At 48.9% G+C, this 20080-nt stretch overlaps 1 protein-coding gene across 3 annotated transcripts in view; it reads right to left on the reverse strand.

Moving 5' to 3' along the window:
- Positions 1 to 458: 458 nt before the first annotated feature.
- The window catches only part of Slc23a2 (solute carrier family 23 member 2), a 127979-nt gene continuing 108357 nt past the window's right edge, over positions 459 to 20080 (reverse strand). For all 3 annotated transcript variants that reach the window (XM_023718563.1, XM_023718564.1, XM_004634277.2), the window contains exons 9-16: positions 19608 to 19728; positions 18979 to 19135; positions 15767 to 15914; positions 14256 to 14361; positions 9089 to 9218; positions 8502 to 8639; positions 6772 to 6867; positions 459 to 4892 (exon numbers count right to left, since the gene is read on the reverse strand). In XM_023718563.1, the coding sequence (XP_023574331.1) occupies positions 4660 to 4892; positions 6772 to 6867; positions 8502 to 8639; positions 9089 to 9218; positions 14256 to 14361; positions 15767 to 15914; positions 18979 to 19135; positions 19608 to 19728 (1129 nt within the window). In that variant the 3' untranslated portion in view covers positions 459 to 4659. The remainder of the gene's footprint in view (positions 4893 to 6771; positions 6868 to 8501; positions 8640 to 9088; positions 9219 to 14255; positions 14362 to 15766; positions 15915 to 18978; positions 19136 to 19607; positions 19729 to 20080) is intronic.

Below are 20080 nucleotides of genomic sequence, written 5' to 3' on the forward strand. Positions count from 1 at the left end.
CTGCATGTGAGGCTCTGGGTTCAATCCCCTATGCCACAAACAGGAAAAAAAAAATCACCCTGCACCCACGCCTCTGTTCTTCTGTCCCATCCCAGAGCCACACCACCAACTAAACAGGGGTCTTGTCACTCAAAAGCTGCTCCTGGTCCCTCTCTGCCATGACTTGGCCTGGAGAGGTGCTTTTGCTGTAATGGACTCCCAGTGTCACCACCACCCCAACCCAGCACGACACCTCAACCCTGCAAGCTCTCAGCATCCTCACCTGCGACACCAGCCACATGCTGGCCCTCTGGGAGGGTGGAATGCACTTCTCTCACTGTTGAGCCTTCCAGGGACTGATAGGGAAAGCTTATTTGATGGAAGTTTTTGTCAGTCATGTTCCTTTTCTAGGTGATGACCTCTAATAAAGGACAACTTTCTTAAGGATCGGCCAAAGAAGAAGCACGTGAACAGCAAAACGGTGTCCAGGAGAGTTTTTATTCATACGGAACAGTTTTAAAAATACAGAATAAAATAGCTTTATCTCTACTATTATTCACAACATCTGGTCCAAATATTACATATTCTTAAAATACTTAAACGCTTAATGAAGCCATGTTAGAAAAACAATATGAAAATTCTTTTTAAAAACTCCATAAAAGAATTACACATCTCAAAAAACAACCCTACCCCAAATACCTTCAGTATGCAAAATAAAAATAAAAAATAAAACAAAACCCCAGAAAGGTATATAGGCAAAGTCAGTCACAAAACGCAAGGAAAATAGAGGCATCTCCACTGTTTTAAGAACAGTCAGAAATTTATTAATGTGTCAGACAAACGTTGTCAGGAACAAACAGAAAGGGGGCGCTTGTGGGGATGGTGCCGGGGACACACAGCAACGCTGAGGACACTGGATGTCGGGTGGTGGGGAAGCACAGGCAGCAACAACCTGCGCAACAGGAATGTTCACGAGGCTGCTCGAGAGGGACTCCCAGCGCTGGGGAGCTTAAGAGACCTCAGGTGGAAGCTGAGCGGCTCGCTGGCAAACCCAGGGGTGGGAGAGGGGGTCTTCTCATAGCCTTCGGGGTCTAGCTGCAGGAGGAGCGGAGGGTGGGAGATGGCCTGTTCTCTGCATCTGAATCCTAAGGGGCAGAGGCCAATGCACAGCACCCAAACCCCACCACAGCCAGTTCTCCTGGGCCTGGGGCTCCATGAACACTCAGGTGCGAGAGCGCCACGCTCACCCGGTGTGTGGCGGGCCAGGCTGGCATCTGGCAGCAGCTGGGCAAGCAAGCCCCTTTCAAGCCGTGTCAGGCCTGGTGTCTGCAGCCAGGTCCATAGCCCAAGCAACCCCAGGATGTGGCCTCTCCTCTTGCCAGCTCCTTCCCTTCTATGTGGCCTGACTGGGCCACTCCTGTGGCACAGGTATCACTGAAGATTAGATTTGTCAGCTTTGAATCCAAGTTGCTAGAACGAATATCTCAGCAGGGACATGAATGAAAGACCTAACAGCTTAGCTCATAGTCAGAGAATATATGTATGGGTAAATAAAGTATACACACATACTAGAGATTCATCAATGGAGAAATTGTATCAGTACATGACATTGTCATGAAAATTATATCATTCCCTCCCTGGAAAACTGCGACTTATTCCAGGCAGAAATGTTATTTTACTATATGGAAAATACTGCAATATTCATGCATAAATCAAGTTGTCATCATGAAAGTCAGTATTTTATAGTATAAAGCAAATCCTGTGTGTGAATTTGTTACCACAAAAATGGGAAACCCCAGGACGCTTCATTCGAGCTGGCCTGGGCAGGCCTTTCCTCTTGCCTTGCTCACACACCAGGAAGCCTCAGATTCTGAAAACACAGACGTCCACTACTCACTGAGCCTGCAGCAGTGCCCTGGTGTGAAGCTTGCAGCCCCCTCTCTTTTTCTGCACATTCTGCTCCTCAGGGCCAACACCAATGCTTTCGCCCCAGGACCAGGCAGGTGAAGGTGCAGGCACTGAAGTCAGACACGGAAGGCCCAGTCCAGAATACATTATGACGTCCTACTGGGACACAGCCAGCAGCAGGCCTGAGGAGTGCAGCCCAGCTGTCCACCAAGCCTCCCCCTCTGCGTGCATGCTGCAGCTCGAACACAGATACATGTTCTTTTGCTTCCAGGTACAGACTTTCACTCTGAAGCACATTTGCTAGCAGGACTATGTCCTAACATGGCTTGTGTGTGATTTGCTAGTGATTAGGGGACTCCAGTAACTCAGAACTATGCAAAAAGTGACAGACTCACTTGGGGCATCTTGTCAGGCTGCTCTTGGTCTCCTTCTCCCTCCCTAGACAGAATATCAAAAACTGGCTGCAATGGAATAAGAAGGGTGGAAACCTGGCTCCCCCAGCATGTGAGCACAGGGCTTCCCTGCTGGGACACTTGCTGGCAATTCCGTGTCTCCTGGAATTGAGGCCTCATGATAAAACTGGTGTGCAGAGAGGTCCCCGGGGGATGGGGTCCCCAGGAAGAGGCTGCACACTGGAGGCCTTGCCACGAGGGAAGACGGCCTATCAAGATGAGCTAGGGAACTTGGGCCTGATGCTTTTATTTGTACACTTGCTCACCAGAGAGCCAGAATTCTTCAACTCTCTTGGACACTTAAAGGTTTTCCCCATTTTTCAGAACAGAGATTGGTGATGCTAAGCAAACTATAAAGCAAAGGAATAGAGAGCAACACAGGGCAGGAGAGTGGTCAGTATCAGGCTGGGCAATGGGAACCAGTGTTCTGAGGTCACTACCCACTCTATGCACATCTAGGAAACAAAAAAATTGCATGTAATTTGGAATCTAGGATCTTTACGAGGCCTGCAGTAAGATTTTGGCAAAATAATGCAGCAGCTCTAAAGTGCTCTTGAAGCCCAAAACTTCTGGGAGTCAAGGGAGCTGTGGTGGCACAGCCACAGACCTGGCAATGCGACAAAGCAAGGCGGCCTGGGCACAGGGCACAGAGATGCACTGTGTGGACATGAGGCTGCAGCAGCCAGCCCTGCAGAGACAGGGCACCCAAGGCCATCTGAAGCCAGGCAGGTCAACAAGCACAGAAGGGGCCCAGCCCCTACAGCATGGGCACTGCTTCATGTCTTAGGCTTTTCCATTGGCTGAAAAACTTCACATTCAATAGAAGCCACTTTGTCAAAAATAATTTAGTGTCATAAATTAGAGTTTCCCACAGAGGGAGGCTGCTAGCTGCTTTCTTGTCATCTTCTATAACAACTCACTCAAACAAGGTGGCACATGGCTAAGGGACTCACTTCCCCTGTCAAACCAAGGTTCAGAGGACACGCAATGTGACAATGCCCAGAAAGTCTCCCCAAGGCAAAGCGGCTGGAAATGTCTGGCCACAGGAAAGCGAGCGAAGTGACGTGGTCAGGAGGATGGACCATTCAGTATGGCAGCTCTATTTGGTGACCTACCCAGCTTCCCTTCTTCATAAAACAAATCCATGTGTAACTTCACCCAGAGTTTCTGGGCTCTGGTCCAGTAGTCAATTTTGATAAATAGATTAGGATTACAGTATTTACACTTTCATGGTATCAGGCAATACAAAACACAACCACAACAATGGTTACTGGCCTTCAACAGTTGTTACAATAAGCTTCCTTGATGGTATCCAAGCTTTACAAATGCTGGCACTTTTCTTAATGGGTGTGGAGGTTGGGGGAGAGTACGAGAGGTAACAGGTACACAAGGGAAGGTCACATGGAAAAACACTGATTTGGAAAATCTGCTACAGTCAATAACATTAAATAGGAATAAAATCTTGTTAATTATAGACGTGCGCAACAGTCACATCCACATGACAGCAGAGCTAGGACTCTGAGCTTACCTGGCCAGTGACTTGAGTGGTACCCTGTACCCATGACACCAGCCAGGAGTGATGCATGCCCAACAAGGTGTCTCAGCCATTAAAGGGGTCAGTAGGAAATACGCTGGCTTGGCGGGGACCAGGGTGGCAGGGGAAAGAGCCATCAAGAATCCTATGGGCTTTGGGGTCCTCGCCCTTCCCTTCCAACCCGCTGAACAGGGTTCTACTTCATACCTGTGCAGAACTTCATATGCCCTATCGGGCCCAGGGCAGCAGGCCACTGTTTTCAGGCTGGTCAACAGCCTCCCAGGGGCAATCAGGGAAAACAGAATCACTTGGCAGGCAGTTCTGAGGATGTGAGGATGTGGTGGCCCTAGCCCAGGTGCAGGCTAAGGTCAAGCAAAGAGTAAGTAGACCCAGGTGCTTTGAGACAGAAAGCCCTAGGCCAGGCCCAGGAGGCAGGTGTGGGAAAACTAGCACTGGGCAGTGGGAGGGGATGGAGCAAAAGGACTTGCTGATGACTCTAAATGCCCGCTCCCACGGGAGGGCCAGAATTTCAAGTTCAGTGACCATGGCCAGCAATGGACACTGCCACAGGGCAAGAGGTCAAGGGCTTAAATAAGGAAGCAGGTGAGACACCGTATTGGACACAATTACCCCCCACAACAGGAAAGCAATGTGCAGCAACCTGCCTCCGCTCTGGGGCGTGGGATGTAGATGCAGATGTACAAGCACATATTTGACTTCTTGTTTCTCGGCAAGGAACGACAAGTACGTGCCTCACTGCGGCCAGGCCACAGGGCACAGCTAAGGCTATACTGTGGCCTGAGAGTCTTCGTCTGAACTCCGGCTGTTCTCGCTCTTTCCAAAGCCTTTCCATGTGTAGCCTGCGAAGGTGGGGCTGATGGGCAGGTAGCTGAAGCATCTGTATTTTTTAATAATGTTCATGCCGAATGGTAAGTTGTAGGACTCCATACCATCAAGAGACTTGTTCCCTTTGCTCACGCCCTTCTTCCACTTCCTGATTCCTCTTTCCTCAGGGGTACCTGATTGATGCACACAACCCACACCACAAAACAACACAACACACGCTTAGTTTAACAATTCTATCAGGATGAGGCAGCTGTTCTCAAGCCCAGCCCTGCCTGCACAACAGTGAAGAAGACCTGAGAAGCTAAGGGCCTCAGGTCTGCAGATACCCAAGCACGAGTCCAAGAGGCACTAGCCTTTCCTGCCCCTCTTTTCCCACATCCACATGGCCTCCTGAGGCTTTCTGTCCTCCCATGCTTTCCCATCACCCACATTCTCACTGCTCACCACCGAGGGCCAGCCCAGCCGTGCTACTGCCTTCCCAGGTCACCACGTCAGCCTCCCGACTGCTCACACTGACCTCCCTCTCACCACCCCCTCCTGAACCTGCTATCAAACACTGCAAAAAATACCTCTCTAAAATGTGACTCTAAGTCTATAAAACAGGCCTCAAGTTTTTGTTATACCTACGAAGGCTTCATCAGCCAGCCACTGCATTCTAGCCGCTGCTTTGCTCCCTTTTAGAGTGTGTGTGTACATGCACACAGACACATGTAAGCAGTACTGGCCTGTTCTTGGACTTGAAGGTGTCACTGAGATTTTTTGTTTAAGATAAGCTATTCCAAGGGCGGGCCTAATAGCTCAGTGGATTAAAGCGCCTGCAAGCAGGCGCAGGGGCCCAGGGCTCAGTCCCTGAGCCTGCGTGCTGAGACTGCAATTGAGACTGGGTGTGGTGGTGCACACCTGTAATCCCAGCTCTTGGGAGGCTGTAAACAGGTGGATCACTATGGGTCCGATCTAGCAGTGAGACCCTGAACATCCCGTAGACCCTTCCCTAAAAATAAAAATTAAGGGGGCTGGTGAGATGGCTCAGTGGTCTAAAGCACCTACTTAGAACAAGCTTAACAAAGCACAGCGACCGCGGTTCAATCCCCCAGCACCACATGCCAGCCAGCCCCGCCCCCTGGTGGGCTGAGCTGGTCACACACACACACACACACACACACACACACACACACAAATAAAAATAAAAAAAAAAAAAAAAAGATAAATTACTCCAAAACACCTCAACTAACACTGCTGGGGAGCCAAGGGATAGACACACCAGGTAGCACAATGTACATAGCGCTTTCTCCAGGAAGCTGGGAAGGCTCTGAGCTGGGGCTGTCCTCCAGGGCTCAGCACAGAACCTCACCTGGGATTACAGGTGCTGCAGGCAGGCTCCACATGCCTTGTGCTGTCCTGGCCTTGCTGACCTTAGCCTCTGCTCACTGTCCTCTATGTGCAGCTGCACAGTCAGCTTAGGAAGGACCCTCTAAAGGACAGTCCCATGGAGAAGTGCCAGAGACTGTTACCAGCAGTTCAGGAATATGTGACAACCTGAGGGCCACACTGCAGCTCTGGGCAATGTGAGAAGGGACAGGAGCCTGAGGCGTTGCACTGCCATCAAACCACACCCCCTGCCACTCACAACCAAAACTTATTAACAAAATGATCCCCCCACTCCCAACCGGGGATTGAACTCAGACCCATGCGCTTGCCAGGGAAGCACTTATTCTACTGAGCCATCTCCCTGGCCCCAACAAAATGATTTATAAGTGGAGTGTCATCTCAATGACTTTAGGAGAGATTCAACCAAGAACAGCACTGAACTCTTCTCTTCCTCTCTCCTTCTCGTCCCTGCCCTCTCCCTCCCTGTCTGTCTGAGATGGGGGGCCTCACTATGTTGTCTAAATAGTTTGAATTTTTGGGCTTAAGAGAACCTCCTGCCTCAGCCTCCCAAGCACCTGGGACTAAAAGCATGTACAACCAGGTCTAGCTTTTGCCTCTCATTTTCTGTTCACTTAGAAAAAATAATGTACAAATGTAGTATCATATTTGATATACACCACATACCTGGGATGGTGTTGTCCAAAATGAAAGCCACACAGCCTCCTACAAACATAGCAGTTGTGAGAAGGACGTTTAAGACTTGGTCAATTCCTGTTATGCCTAGAAACAGAGCAGAAACCGTGAGTACCACTGCTGCAGCTGGAGCAGGCCTCCAGGCAGACGCAGCGGGGGCTGCAATCCTGCCAGTTGGCATGGAAGGTGAGATTGTGAGCTGTATACATAGATTTTTTTTTTTTTTTTTTTTTTTAAGGAAGGGTCTAGAGAGTGTTCAGGGTCTCACTAGTAGATCAGACTTGTAGTGAACCGCCCGTTTACAGCCTCCCAAGAGCTGAGATTTCAGGCATAGAAGAATGATTGCCAGTAATGTTTTAAACTCCTATGAATACTTTCAACAAGCATCCCTACAAAGACAATTCCTAAAAGAAGTTAGGTGAACCTATTAAAGTGACATTTGTCCTACAATGAACTGGTATTGTCACAAGCGCTGTCTGCAGACCAAAATCTTTCAAATAAAATATAGCTGTTTAAGGCTAAAAAAATTATACACTGACTGAGACAAAAATGTTCGTGCATCTATAAACAAGCATTCTCAGGAGCCCAGGTTCCTAATCACAGCACAGCTGCTTTCTACCAAGAGCAACTGACTATGACAGTGTCCTCCTGGGAATGCAATGGATTAAAATGTAAAGAGCAGCAAGAACCTCCTTGCTATTAGAAGCTCACATGCTTTCTAAACTTAAAATAAGTGCTTGCTTAGTGTATGCAAAGCCCTGGGCTCAAGTTCCAGCACCCCCCCCACCCCTGCCCAAGAAACACATAAAATCGCCTCCTCTGTCCTTAGTCTCCTTATCTATTTAGTGGCATTGGGTGTGTGCCATCTCACCTAGCTAGCTAGCTATTTCTTGAGATTCCTTCTTTGTTCATTCTTCACGATAACAGGATATGAACATAGCAAGCAGGAGCTGGAAGGTCGATGTGGAACTGCAGATTGCTCCAATGTAGTACAACACACACACCTCAGCCATGCGTGGGGGTGCACACCGGGATCCCATACTCTGGGAGGCTGCTTTGGGGGAGCACAGTTCCCTGCAGCCTGCGAACTGAGCAAGGCCTTGTCTCAAAAAGTTCTAAAAAGGACTAGGATGTTACTTAGTACAAAGGTCCTAGATTTAGTTCTCAGTGCTGGAGGGGGAAAAAAAAGAAGAAAATGAGCATTTCCATGTGTATGACATGTTAGGAAATCATGCATCTTAGCTGGGTGCAGTGGCTTGCACCTGTAAGCCCAGCAACTGCGAGGCCAAGAAAGGAGAACCACCACAAGTTTCCGGGCCAGCCTGGCCTCCATAGTGAGTTCTGGGCCAGTCGGACTACATGACAAGGTTTTGTCTCAAAAAACAAAAAAGCAGACAAAACATAAAAAACCTGCACATGGGCTGGGGAGATAGCTCAATGGAATAAGTGCTTGCCTGGCAAGTGCAAGGTCCTGAGTTTGATCCCTGGTACCACAAAAAAAAAAAAAAAAAAAAACCCTGCACACTATTAGACATCTCAATAGGTGTAGCTTGAAAAAGGCATTTAATAGAGAGGCAGTCTCCTGGGGGAGAGGACTTGGCTTCCATGTCAGGTGTGTTCTGGCTAACATGAGAGGGGGACTCCACAGAGGGTGACCTGAAGAGACACACAGGAGGGTTCACCATTCCTGCCTGTGGAGGCTCGATGTCTCTTCTACCTACCTGTGACCAGAGGGTTCTGTCTGAGGTAACTGGGAAGGACAAGCCCAAAGAAGATGGAAAATCCAAGCACAAAAAGGTTCCGGGAAGAATTCAAGTCAATGAACTGCAGGTTGGACAGGCCGACTGCGGTGATCATTCCTGCAGGAGAAACACAGACTCAGATCCCAGGGCCTAGGATGAGGGCCTCTCCCTGTGCAATGCTGATTAAACCGGGAGCTCACCCAGAAATCAGACCCCTGTCCCCAGTTACTATAACTTAGTGGTGCAGCCACCAAATCCAGAGTACTGCTGTAGAAACGGTCAGTTGTAAAACTGCCTATTCATAGGGAATGTATTTCAATTAAAACAATGAGAAATTCCTCTGAGGCTAGATTTAATATTAATTTTCATACTGCTGGATCTACCTTTTAACATAAATTCAACTAAAAAAATGTAGGACTTTTTTTTTTAAGATTTAACTTTGTTTTAAAACAGAAATTTACTGATATTGCTTCGCTTTTACTGAAGGGAGTCCACAAAGGTCCCAAGAGCCCTGCTGAGAGCTAGTAGTGTGAGGACAGGAGCTGGAGGGATGGAGCTGGGATTACCAAACAGCGTGCAGAAGAGGGCTCCAAGCACCGGGTCAGGCAGGGATGCGAAGAGGGCACTGAACTTGCCGATCATGCCCAGGCCAAGCATGAGTGCTGCGCCGTACTGGATCACCCGGCGGCTGCCCACCTGTGGGTACATCAGAGGGCAGACGCTCAGTCCCTGCTCCAGCAGCACCCACGGCCATCCTGGCCTCCCCAGGTAAAGTCTGTCCTCAGGCATTACCTAGATCAGCTCCTCAACCCTCAGGGACAGGATGCTCGTTAATGATGCCTGCAACTGCCAAGGAGCACTTGCGCCACCCATGGTCCTCTCTGAGGCTCACTCTACTGTCCTCACTGGGTAGGTGACCTTGGGGGGTCAGGGAGCAGCTGCTTCCCTAGCCCCAGGTGGTGCCAGGCATATACTAGGCCTGCTTCTCTGCTGGGTCCCTCATACTACCTTTCCCAAGTCAGCTACCAGGAACACATTAGCCTCAACTCCTGTGCCCCTGCCCAGTGAGACAACCCCTACCCCACGTCCTGGAACCCCCTCTCTTCACACACACATCCTGCCAAGACAGCTGCCATGGATGAGGGCCCAGAGGGCAGAACGAGTCCACCTGGACCTCCTGTGGATATGCATCCTTGCTGGCTCTCAGGATCCTCACCTACCATGTGTTCTGTTCTGCTTAACAGAGTGATGGCATGTGCCTGAAGGGGTCTGACTGCGTGGTGAGCACTGGCCCTTTCTCCACCACTGTACCTTCTACCACCATGAGTAACTCTTCTACCACACTGACGTGTGTGTGTGAGTTCTTGGCTTAATTTCCCTGGCATGTAGGAAAGCAAATCTCCATCTCTGGTTTTTTCTCAACAAGCCACACCTGCCAACACATTCCTTCATCTGTGTCTGGGTCCCAGGCATGCCGGGACTTACCTGATAAACCTGATCTCTACTTTCTAGAAGGTTCCACCTCCCCTGGTGTCACCCAGATAGAGAGGTGGAACTAACCTGAATCAAGGGCATGGCACTGTTGGCCCTACACTTTGGTGTCTCCCATGGAGTAAACCCTGAGGGTATTCAGGGCTTTACTTATAGTGAGAATATGGCTACTTAAACAAACCGAAATGAAACAAAATTTAAAATTAGTTCTTCCTTCACTGGAGGTCTAGTGTTCTTGTTCCCCCATTGCAGAGCTCTGGGCAGTGCTGCCCTTCAGACCCAAAAGCTTCTCCCTGGAGCCAGCCAGAGAAGCATCAGAGCCTAAGCTCTACTATCTGATGAAGAGAGCCTGTCCAGCTGGAGCTGTGGCGACTCAGCCCCTCCATATAGCACACAGGGTGGGCAAGAAGAGGGAAGACCATGCCAACAGATGAGCTGAGCAACACTGACAGGCTTGGCTGCAGAAGTGCAGCAAGGACGCCTTTCATTCACAGATGGATCATTTTTCAGCAGGCATCTATGAAGAGCTACTATGTGACCAGCATGTGTTAGACCAGACAGGAAGGTACACAGATAAGTCTAAATTCTGGGGTCAAATAACTGTACTGTCCCACTGGGTGGGAGTGTGGCTGCAGGGAGGAGAGAATCTGAGCAGGGAAGGGGCACTGGAGTGAGGCACAGAGGAGAGAGATCATGGGAGGGAGGGCCGGGACCAGTAGAGCAGCCTGCATGCTGACTGGGCAACTTCTGCAGGCAGGAGGTGGGAGGGACGCCATAGCTTAGGCGAACATGGATCTGCCTTTGTCACTATCAAAACCAAGCAGCAAGTAAGCCACTCCTCTGTTCAGTGACCCTACCTGAGTGCCTCGCTGTGCTCTTAGCTGAACAGCAGTGGCACGGCCCTCCAAGCAGGCACACAGGCCCTCTGTGCCTTCACCCCTCCTGCACTCCTGGCAGCCTCATGTGTAGCCCCTCCTGAACTGAGAAGGCTCTGCCTATAGGACTGTCAGAGACCAAACCCTTCCTTGCTGACTTCCCAAGTTTACAGCAATGTGGGATGCAGAACAGAGCCATGACCGTTACAGATACCACCCAAGATACTACAGGGAGAAGGGTTCACTCTCCCTCGAATCAAGCCAAGGGCCAACCAGCTCCAAGAACAAAGCCCACACCTACAGCTTACTATGGACCAGCTGCATCAAGAGGCCGAGGGCTTTTCATTAAGTAACTGGCTGCAACATGCGCAAGCTACCTTTTATTGACTACACCCTGGTGACCAGAAAGGCAACGTAAGCTGTCCAGGCCTATGTTAAGGTACAGTGCTAGAGATGGCTGAAATCCAAGACCAGCCCCTTCCTACCATGCTGTGCTGCCCACTCAGCAGAGGAGTCGCATTCTGCATCTCTGGGTACGTGCAGAATGTAACAGCTGGATGCGGAACTGCTGGCAGTGAGGCATACCCTCTGCAGGGACACAGAGCCTTCCTCTAATACACCTGGGAGTCTGGCTCAATGGCTCTGAGCAGCAGCAGCCAGCAGAGCTCTCTTCAACAATGGGAAAAGTCCTTCCTGCTATGCTGTCCACAGGCAGCCACTGAGCCACTCGGACCACTGGCCTTGGAAATGGGGCTGCTCTCACTAGGGAAGTGAGTTTCTAACATACTCAAACTTCAGTTTCATGTGGGTACTGACTACCATACTGCAAAACATGGCTCTCGATCCAGGGACTTCAGAGCAGTGGCTTGTCTAGTCTCTCACTAGATGAGGGGCAGAACTCAGCGCAGAGTCCTGGCCACTTCCTGCTTGACAGGATCCTCCCACAGCCCGCGGGACTAGGCCACACAGACATCTCTGCAGCCAGTCTCATGGCCCATGCTGAGGCAGACATTCACAGACCCAATCCCTTCTCTCATGGATCAAGTCTTGTGATTCAGAGTGGTGCAAACCTGATTTCAGGGCTGACACTCTACCATGCAGGGGATGCCACTTGTGCCTGGGGGAGCAGCTCCACTGCTGGGCCCAAAGGGCTCTGGGACAACATCAATTAGCTCATTAAAGAGTGTTGGCATGCCAGGCACCATGGTGCACATCTGTGATCCCAGTACTCAGGAGGCTGAGGCAGGAGGATCACTGAGAGCTCTAGGCTAGCCTCAGCTTCACCGTGTGTTCAAAGCCAGACTAGCGCACTGAGATCCTGTGTCTTTAAAAAACAAAACAAAAGTTTTGGCAAACTGTCTTTTCAGAACAGACTAGAGCCGTTCAAAGTTTCATAAAGATAATTATTTCTCCAAACCACTTCAGTCATATCGTAGATTTCTTATTTCCTTTTTATGATCCTGGTTAAGTTACACCACATGTGTTAAAAAGGTAGAGGGGGTCAGAGAGATAGCTCAGTGGCCTAAGTGCCTGCCTGGCAAGCACAAGGTCCTAAATTTAACCTCCCGGACCAAAAACAAAAAAGGTACAGAAGGGAACTAGCTTATTAAATAACTTTTCCATGAGTCCTCCACCAACATCTACAACAGTTTTAAAACTATCTGATCTTCGAACCCCCCTTATATACCTACAGGGTCAGGGCTGCCAGCTGGCTAAGGAGAAAGGCTCATACCTCTCTTCAGCACAGGCAGCAACCCAACCAGAGGAATTGTGCTGGAGGAAGTGGCCACCAGGGGGCCCTCCCTCCCTCCCATGCCATGCCCTGGGAGCTTCCGGCAACAGATGGGGCCACTGGGACAACATGACGCTGAGCCCTGGGCAGGCCTGGCAACTGGGGGAGCCCAACAAGACAGGCACACAACCTGGTACACGGCTCCTTCTTACCTGTGTTTGTAATAAAGAGGAATCATATTTGGTTTCTTTTTACTTGATTATAGGATCTTGTGTAGAGCTGGGGGAAGGCTTCTTTGGAAATCCACCCCATCCCCACCTAATCTTACAGAGGTCAGACAGGTCTGAAAGGCTTGCAGGTTCACCCCCAAGTTCCCAGGTGAGGAAAACCATGACTCATGAGGTAACCAAAGATGGGGAACCAGTTCTAACAGTCTCTGTTTGCATAATCTTCAGTGGCTAGGGGTCAAGCCACATTCCTCAACATCCTGCAGGCAGCACTCTCTATCCTGCAGCAACTGGGATATAATTACGTGACAGTAATAAAGGTGAAAGGCTAGGGTCCAGGGAGATGGCTCAATGGAACAAGAGCTTCCATGGCAAGCACAAGGGCCTGAGTTCAATTCCTGGTTCCGCAAAAAAAAAAAAAAAAAAGGGAAAGGCTGGTGTGGGGGGGCAGGCTTCTTCTTGTGGAAATAGTTCGGGAGTAGAGTAGCCCCAGGTTTATAAGTCTGTGTCTGGGTACAGTGGAGAGTGGATGGGGCAAACAGGAGGACCAGGTCCTGCTCAACCTGAAGCCTCGTGGAACACCACATCCCCTAGAAAGAGGATTCTGCCTGGGAGGTTGGAAAATTGCACCATCTCTTTAATACGAGATGACTATTTCTGCCACAAGGGGAATCATCTCTCATCCAGAACTCCTAACGGCTCCCAACTGTCTCCTGCTTCTACCCACCTCCGACTACTCTCACCACAGCAGCTAAAGTGACTCTGACACATCAGTCAGCTCAAGTTGCTCCCTGCAGCACCCACTTCCATGCCGTCTGGATTACCTGCTGGCCTCACTGCTCCTTTCTGTGCCCTCTGCCCCACTGGCCTCCCAGCTGACTTCCACGTCCAGGTCAGCGGCCTGCCATGGCCACACCCCTGCCCAGATGTTCTTGGACTGTTATCTGTAGCTCCCTTCCGCTATCCTTCCAGCGAGGTCTGGTTGGCCAGCTTAACACTGAGTCATCCTCTGCTGGCCCCTCATCACCCGGAGGCCCCTTGTTTCGGGCATCCTCTCTCCTGGGTTCAACGTCATCCACTGACCTGCTATGCTGACTACTGAATGCCTCTCCTTGCTGGCACACAAGCTCCCATTTTTCACTGATGTACCCCCAACTACTGCACCCTGAGCCTGCACAGGTGGGACTGAATAGGCGTTTGCAGCTGCATAAAGGAAAGACACACACACACACATAATAAAAATTAAAAAAAAAAGACAGCACCTGAGTGTCGCCCTCCCCAGGCTGGCAAGGGACAGACGTTTCCAAAAGGCATCCCCAAAACTCACCAAAGGGAAACAAGGGGAGGGGAGAAGATGACCTCAGAATTCCAAATGGAATGGCCATGTTAATGAGAAAAATATCTGTACCTTTGTGATTCCCAAGACGCCAATGTTGGGGCTAGATGAAGTAGAGCCATTCCCAGTACCAAATACGCCATCGAGAACACAGGAGAGGCCCTCCACAAAAATTCCCCTACAACATAAAGAGATGGAGCAAGAGAAACAGTCACTCAGTGGGGGAACACTGAAACAAGTTCTGAACGTTTGCAGCCCGTGAGTGTGGCCCCCAGCTGCACTCCTGTTCCTCCTGGGGAGCGGAGAAATGCAGAGTTGCAGGCCCAAGCTGTGGACACCCAGTCTGCGTTCCTATGGGGTCCCTCTTGGTCATGAATTTTAAGAAGTGCCTCTCTAAATTCTACGCCAGACAAAGTGCTCTGAAATATTTTCAAATGAAAATGAAGGACTGGCCGTGTAATAAAGCCATTTGATGAAGAGTTGTCCAGTGAAGTTAAGACATACTATTTGGTTCTTCTATTGTACAATTTCATTCAGAAGAAAGTATCTTATAATCTTATAAACACTGAAACTTTTAAAAGTATGAGTAGTTTCATCATATGCAACAGTTCCATTCAAAAGAGATACAAAAAACCAGAACTAAAAATATTCAGACAGAACCCGTATGAGTCATGCTAAGAAACCACGTGCTGATCCGCTCCAAACAATCCTTTTTGGAGCAGCAGCAGCTGACAGCTGGGAACTGGGGCCGAATCTTTTCGGTGCAGCCTCCGGGTCAATTTTCTACTGATTTCCAAAAGCTGAAGACCAGGAGTTCTGTGGGCATAAGCCTCACAGCTCAGAAATCTCCAGACCCTGCAAATCTCTTCTCTTCCTGTCCCAGTCCTATGACTAGTAACTAGTAACTGCACAGCGTGCACACAACCTGCCTTAAGAGCAGTTGGAGTGCACCTAGCACACCTGGAACAGTACTGTCTGCTCATCAGGCTGTTACTATGGATGCAAGAAGGGTGCCTCCATTCACCTTCCGTCTGTCCAGCTGTGGAAGCCAGGAAAGAATGGTGCAAACAGAATTTTCCAACTCAGAAACAATGAAAAGCTTGTTCTACTCCCAAGAGAGTAAAATTTGAGCTTATATGTAGAAGCAAAAACAGCTGGGAAAAAAAAGAAAATCAAAGTAGACATATATGAAAATGACACAAAGCCAGAGTAAGGGCAATGCTGGCATTTGCTATGGTGAGTTTCAGGTTTTTTTTTTTTCTTTCTGAGACAGGGTTTCATTATGTAGCCCAAGCTGGCCTCAAACTCACAGTGATCTTCCTGCCTTGCCTCCTGAGTGCTGGGATTATAGGCGTGTATGACCATACCCTGCTAAATTTCAGGGTTTAAAGTAGACTCACAGAGACTCCCCTGCTTGTCACTGAGGGGAGGAGGGAAAGTATCTTCTGTTAGAGGTGAGGAAAATGACAGCAAATGAGGGCAGTGACTTAGCCCGAGACTCCAACAGTCTCACTGTTCGACTGCATGGAGTCTTGGTTCTTCCCAGGAGGATGTCTATATAACTAAGCCTGCTCCGGCCATACCTGTTTATTGCGTGAATGGGAGGCGGCGGGGCACAGGAGAGTCTGGCGCAGGCGTAGTAGTCACCAATGGACTCGATGATGCTGGCCACAACAGCGCTGAGCATGCCGATGACGCCGGCTGCAGAGACGGTGGGCAGCCCCCACTGAACTGAGGACAGAAGAAGACAACCATGAGAGGCGTACACTCTCCTGGGGACCAGGCAAAAGTTACAGGGGCTCAGGGGACTCTGCAAGAGCCACTTAAATTCCAAACTCACTCCAGTAATTTTAAATCTTAATCACTGCTGGGGCATGGTGGTGCCCCAGCTGAGGCTGGAGAGTCACAATGAATTCAAAGCCAGCCTGGACTATATGAGTTCAAGACCAGTCTGAACTATATGGTAAGACCCTGTCTTAAAACAAAACAACTTAATCATTAATGTACCAGCTGCTCAGGAAAGTCAGATCCTACTGGTCTATGCTGTCTTATTTTTAAAAAGATATCCCCTGCCAGGTGTGGTGCTGCACACCTCTAATCCCAGCACTCCAGAGGCTGAGGCAGGAGTATCACCATGAGTTTGAGGCCAACCTGAAGTATGGAGACTGTCTCAAAAAATCAAAAAGGAAGACATCCCTTGACCAGAAGAGATATGTACTTCTCTTCTTGCTTTGAAATCACACTCAGTGTTTGCTAAACTGTGATTTAACTCTGCTGTGGTAAAGGCAGAACGCGCATGAGTTGGTCTATGCACTGCTGCAAAGAGCACAGTACAAAATAACAGGGAATTTGCCCACAGGAAGGCACCAACTGAACAAACAGTAGTGTGTGAAGATACAGACAATCGGGGCCAGGGAGATGGCTCAGTAGAATAAGTGCTTGCCTGGCAAGCACAAGGGCCTGAGTTCAATCCCCAGTTCCGCAAAAAAAAAAAAAAAAAAAAGATACAGACAATCCTTTGCCATGTGACGGGTACTTTCAAAAAAAGTAAACCACAAACCATGTTATAAAATGGTAATAGCTCTGTTTTAGAAAGCAAAGTCCCATTGTAGTTTCATTTTGATTGTCTGGATTGGCCTAATTTTTCATCAGACATTTTTCTTAAAAAATACGTATCATGGCTGGGCATAGCAGTGTATGCTTATAATCCCAGGGCTCAGGAGGCTGAGGAAGATAGCCGTGAGTTCAAGGTCAGCCCTCACTTCCTAGTGAAACCCTGTCCTAAGAAAACAAAACAAACAAACAAAAAACCCCACCAAACAGGGTCTTGCCCAGGGTGGCCCCAAACTTCCAATCCCCCTGCTTCAGCTTCCCAGGTAGCTAGGATTACAAGCATCTGTCAACAAGCCTGGCTCAAATCTGCTACTTTCTGAGCATCAACTTGATACCACACAAGTGGAAAATTCCACACCTCACCCCATGTGATACACTAGTCAAAACACAGGTGGACTAAAAGTACTGTGTAAAACCTATCTTCCGGCTGTTGTGAGTTAGGTGTACATGAAACATAAATGAAAATGAACTTCCTGTATAGCCCATTAGGTTCTTTCCCCAGGACATTTCATTATGTATATGCAAATATTCCAAAATCCCCAAAACAAATGGAATAAAGCATTTTGAAATCCAAAACACTCCTGGTCCCAAGTTTTTCTGGAACAGGGATACTATTTTCAGACAGTGGATTCTAATTTGTCAGCCTCTTTACGCTGACTGCCTTCTTGTTTTCCCCTTTTTAGCTGAAGTCCTTAAATCTGATTGCTAAAATCTTTATTTCATCCATGCTAGCATTTAAGCTTGTACTTTCCCTGTTTCCTCTTTCTCCTTCAGCCTCTGTCTTTTAAGATAAAACTGTTACTTTATCTCTCCAATTTGCTTTGCTATTCTACACCAGATTTCCCCCCCAACTTTGGCACTGCCGACATTGTGGGCCAGAAATCTGTACATTTAATGGCAGCCCAGGTGGTTCTTACTATGCCAAAGGCTGGGCGCCATGGTGCTTAAGGTCTAAACCTTGGCTCTGATTGATCCAAACCGCAGTGCATACACTCGCTGAGGCTGCGAGAGGTGGCTTCCCACCCGCCAGCTCAGGTCATGCACCAGCACCCACCCGAGGGCTGTGCTGAAGAGGAGCCTATTTTGACTCACTGAGTGACCCCATCTTGCCCTGCCGTGCTCCTGCGGGCACGCACCTTGGCAGCTGCCCGCGCCAGGTGCTAGGGAGGCTGCCCCCCACCCCAGCCCTCCTGCGTCATCTCCTGACTGGCTCACCAAGAGATTTTAATCTCATTTCATCTTGGATTAGAGACCTGCTTGTGAACCAGGCTCATTCTTTGTGGGAATGGGATAGGCGCGTATAAATACACACTTAGGCCCCATGTGATCTGATCAGAGTGTTATTTTAGAAACATTAAATTTCATAAAGCTTTTGTGAATGTTGCAAGAACAAATGGGACATCTGCCAGCACGTTCGTCATTCAGCATGCTTGGAGTCATCTCCTCCAACCTTAATAGGTCTGGCTTTCCTTGCTTCTTCTCCATGTCATTACAAAATATGAAAACAAAACAGGTCGACAGGGGAATAAATTGGCTCAGCCTGACTAAGTGTGGGCTTTACTCTAACAACCCAAATCTCAGGGACAGAGTCTTCATGGTAGAACAATCAAACATGTGCTCACACGAGGTACTTCCAGGTCTAAGATCCAGGATCACACTGCATGTGACTGCACATGATACCTAGAGATCATATTCTCTGCCCCATGCCATCCCCAACAGGTGAATTATAACTTAAGACCCATCTTCCGGCAGGCTGTATCAGTTTACCCCTGCAGCTGTGACCAAATTAAAAAGATTAGAGCCACCCATTAAAAGATTATGTAAATTCCATCATGCTTGAGCGGCTGGCTTGCTAATCTCGAGGCCTATCCCATTCAGCCTTCCCATTTGGCTGCTCTGGTACCAAGCAGCTCCATACCTGCCTTTCTCTGCAGCTGCCCTCAAAAGCTGGCCAAGAGGGCTAAAGCCTAGCCAAGATCGCTAAGAGCCAAGTTGTTAATCTGAGAAGGGGGCTGGCTGGCTCCCAGTGCTGACTGCCCACAGGGGACAAGGTCACCCAATCCTCATGTGACAAGACATTCTGGAATAAAGGCTCTTCAGGCCATACAGTTTTCTGCCTGCTTCCAACCCCTCTAAGTTGGGACTGCAGACTCCCAACGTCTCTGGCTATGGGGATACTTACATGGGTAGGGAACCTTAAACCAAGGGGCGACCAGCAGCACACCCTGCCTGGCATCTGTGCGAGCATAGAAGCCGTACTTGGTGCTGTCAGGAGGGAAGACATCGGTCACCGTGAAGATGAAGCAGAGCAGCCAGGACACAAGGATGGCCAGGATGATCTGGGGAAGTCAAGGAGAGAGGCTCTGTCGGGCCAGCAGAACTGCCAGGAGTTGGGCAAACACACCTTTCCTTTGGCGTGGCGTGACCATTACACTTAGTCTCTAGTGCCAGAACTGCAGCTATCCCCTACCCACATGAGCAGCACCCGTTTACCTGGCCCTTACTGAGTCTGCTGAGTAAATCAGAATGCGCATCACATCTACAGATGCTACACAGCATCGAATCTTAGTCACAAGATTGGAGGTCACTGTCCTCCATTGACACTGCTACAAAAATGTCTCCCATGTTGGGATTAGAACTTCGTACAGCCTAAGCTGTAGGGTGAGTGGGACAGTCACCAGCACCCAGAGGTCTCCATGCAGTCAGCTTGAAAGGGTATGCTTACCCTTCCCTTTATGGGAACATCTCACACATGCAAGCATCTTAAAATGAAATGGTGGCAATATGGCAAGAGAAAAGTCGACTACTTACAGGGAACATTTTGAAAAGCTGTAACTTATATGCAGTCCATCCTTTCTTGGATTTATAAATCGGGAGAGGAAATTTAACATTTCTGGCATATTGAGAAAATAGTAATACTAGGAAAATTGTTCTGAAAAGAGAAAGAAAATAAACGAGTTTAAAGATGTCATGTCCATGTTTTGTTTTGTGTTGCTGTTTTTTGTGATATTGAGGATTGAACTCAGAGCCTTTACACTGAGCCATATGCCCATCATCCTTTTATTTACGATTAAAAATCATAGTGATCCTCCTGTTTTCAGCCTCCCCAGCACTGGGATTACAGGTGTGTGCCACCATGCCCCAACTCAATCGCTGGCTCAGGGCACCCAGGGGCAGGGCCGGCACAGCATACAGTATCTGAGATTGAACCCCGGTCCACGTGCTTGCCTAAGCAGGTGCTCAGTCCACTGAGCTATACTGCCAGCCCCCAGCATCCTTTTTTT

Source organism: Octodon degus, unplaced genomic scaffold, assembly GCF_000260255.1.
Source record: "Octodon degus isolate 3935 unplaced genomic scaffold, OctDeg1.0 scaffold00060, whole genome shotgun sequence".
Taxonomy (NCBI): Eukaryota; Metazoa; Chordata; class Mammalia; order Rodentia; family Octodontidae; genus Octodon; species Octodon degus.